Consider the following 2,419-nt stretch of genomic DNA (forward strand, 5'->3'; position numbering starts at 1 on the left):
TAGGGAATGTGTCAGAGCATTTATACTTGAAGAGAAGTAAATAATTAATATTAATATCAATACATTTTAACTGTCTTGCTAAACGTTTTAGGCTTCCGCAAACACTGTTTAGCTCATCTGCAGACGTAGATCATACTTTAGGCGCATTTTCCCCTATGGTGTGTTGTCTGACATAGTTTGACACGGCCACCTAAAGCTTTATTTTTGTGAAGCCCAGTTGGTCGTGTGGTCTAGCGGGACGGCTACAGTGCAGGCAATTTGGTGTCACGATATCACAGTAGCATGGGTTCGAATCCCGGCGAGGGAAGAACCAAAAATTTGCGAAAGCAAATTTACAGATCTAACATTGTTGGGTTGATGTTTAGACGAGTTGTATATATATATATATATATATAATTTAAAAGTAAAAAACACAAAAAATCACATCATAAATCGAACATTGTTTCTGTTAGCGGTTTCACCGCATCTCCAGCGGTTCATCAGACAGAATTGTTATCGTTAATAGTAACGACTTGTGACGTTACGTTATAGTTACGTCATGCGGTAATTGTATATATCTTACGGAATTTTATTAACGGACCGAATTTCACTTTCTATTTAGTGAGGGCTTATAAAGTTCAATAAAATATTGTTCCTTGGCTTCACGCGGAATTTTATCTTCGGTCCACATCTTAAAAAAGGGATATATTTTAAATTTTCCCTTTCCACATCGGTCAAAGTGTTCAGAACAGGGAGAATTTCGAATTGACGGGTCTTTTATCTGCTGTTTATGAACTCTCACTCTATCAATTAGTCTATTTGTTTGACCTATGTAGTTTTTATTACAAGTGGGACAGGTTGCACAATAAATGACATTTTCCGATTTGCAGTTCATGCTTTTATTCGGTTTGATTACTGTGCCGGATTTCAGAGTTTTACTTTGTCCCACTTCTAGCATTTCGCACGTTCCACATCTGGGATCCCCGCATTTTTGTATTTCTGCTACCTTCTGTGTACTGAATTGTGCTCGTGTGAGAAGTTTCTTCAGACTTGGTGCTTGTCGACGGCTCCCAATAAGCTGTGATTTGTCGACAAGATCTTTCATTTTCTCTGATTTGTGAAGAATAGGTAAAAGCCCTTTAGCAGAATTTAAGATCTGGTGATTACGTGGATTATGAGTTATAACAAAAGGAATTGATTGTTGTTTATCTTTTTTGTCTTCCCTTGATACTGTTTTTCTTAGTTCAGCGATTGGAATTTTCAATGCATTTTTAATTCCATTTTCAATTAATCTGACTGGGTAGTTTTGTCTTTTTAGATAATTTTTCAATTCCTGTAGTCTCTTATCACGTAACTCCAAATTTATTACTATTGTGCATATACGTCGGGCTAAATTAAAAGGAATATTTCGTTTGGTATGTGACGGGTGACATGACCTAAAATCCAAATACTGATGGGTATCAGTGGGTTTACAGTATAAGTCCGTTATTATTTGTTCTTCTTCCTTGATAATATTGATGTCTAGGAATGGGAGTTTTGAAGAGCTGGAATCGTAAGTGAATTGTATTGATTCATTTAAGGCATTCAGCATTGAATGACATTTATCTAGTTCAACTTCACTTTTTGTCCAGAAAATAAAACAATCATCAAGATATCGCTTCCAATTTTCTTCAATGTAAAGTCTGAAGTTTTCATCGAATTCGGAAGGTATCTTTTCGTATAGTTGTTTTTCTATGTAACCCATAACCAGAGTGGCATATGTTGGTGCCACCTTTGTACCCATCGCGGTTCCCTTGATTTGAAGGTAATAAGTGTCGTCAAACTGGAAGTAGTTGTTCTCAAGGATAAGTTTTAATCCTTTGATGATGAAGTCATTAGAAAAACGTTCCGGAATTTCATCTAGATACTTTTCCAACCAGTATTGTACAGCTTTTAATCCTAATTCGTGCGGAATGTTCGTGTAAAGGCTTATTACGTCAAAACTCACTAGTATTGTATCAAGAGGTACCCGGTCTGGAATATAGTTTAGAAAATCCATGTCATCTCTGACAAAACTCGGCACTTTTATACAAAGTGGTTTAAGTAGGATATCAAGGAGGTTGCTTAGCCTTTGGGTACTACATGAAGGTCCTGCAATAATCGGTCTTATTTTAAGATCAGTAGGCCTGTTGATTTTAATATACATAGAATCACAGTTTTCTACATGGTCTTGAATTTCCTTGGATTTGTGGATTTTCGGAAGGCCGTAAAAATTGCTAGTTTTAACCTCAAAATTTTTAAGATAATTTATTTCCTTATCGGTTAGGTTGTCAGAATATTCCTTTATTAGTTTTCTTATTTTCGACATTGTGCTTTTGTCTCTATTTCCATTCAGTTTTTGGTAGAATAACCCGTCTTCAAGTTGATTAAGAACCATGTCTTTGTAGTGATCTTTTTCCAT

General features: G+C 35.8%; 1 protein-coding gene across 1 annotated transcript; it reads right to left on the reverse strand.

Moving 5' to 3' along the window:
* Positions 1-586: 586 nt before the first annotated feature.
* On the reverse strand, positions 587-2,419 carry LOC134722270 (uncharacterized). Its single transcript, XM_063585879.1, has one exon. The coding sequence runs from the start codon at positions 2,417-2,419 to the stop codon at positions 587-589; it is 1,833 nt and encodes a 610-aa protein (XP_063441949.1).

This window comes from Mytilus trossulus, chromosome 6, assembly GCF_036588685.1.
Source record: "Mytilus trossulus isolate FHL-02 chromosome 6, PNRI_Mtr1.1.1.hap1, whole genome shotgun sequence".
NCBI classification, from domain to species: domain Eukaryota; kingdom Metazoa; phylum Mollusca; class Bivalvia; order Mytilida; family Mytilidae; genus Mytilus; species Mytilus trossulus.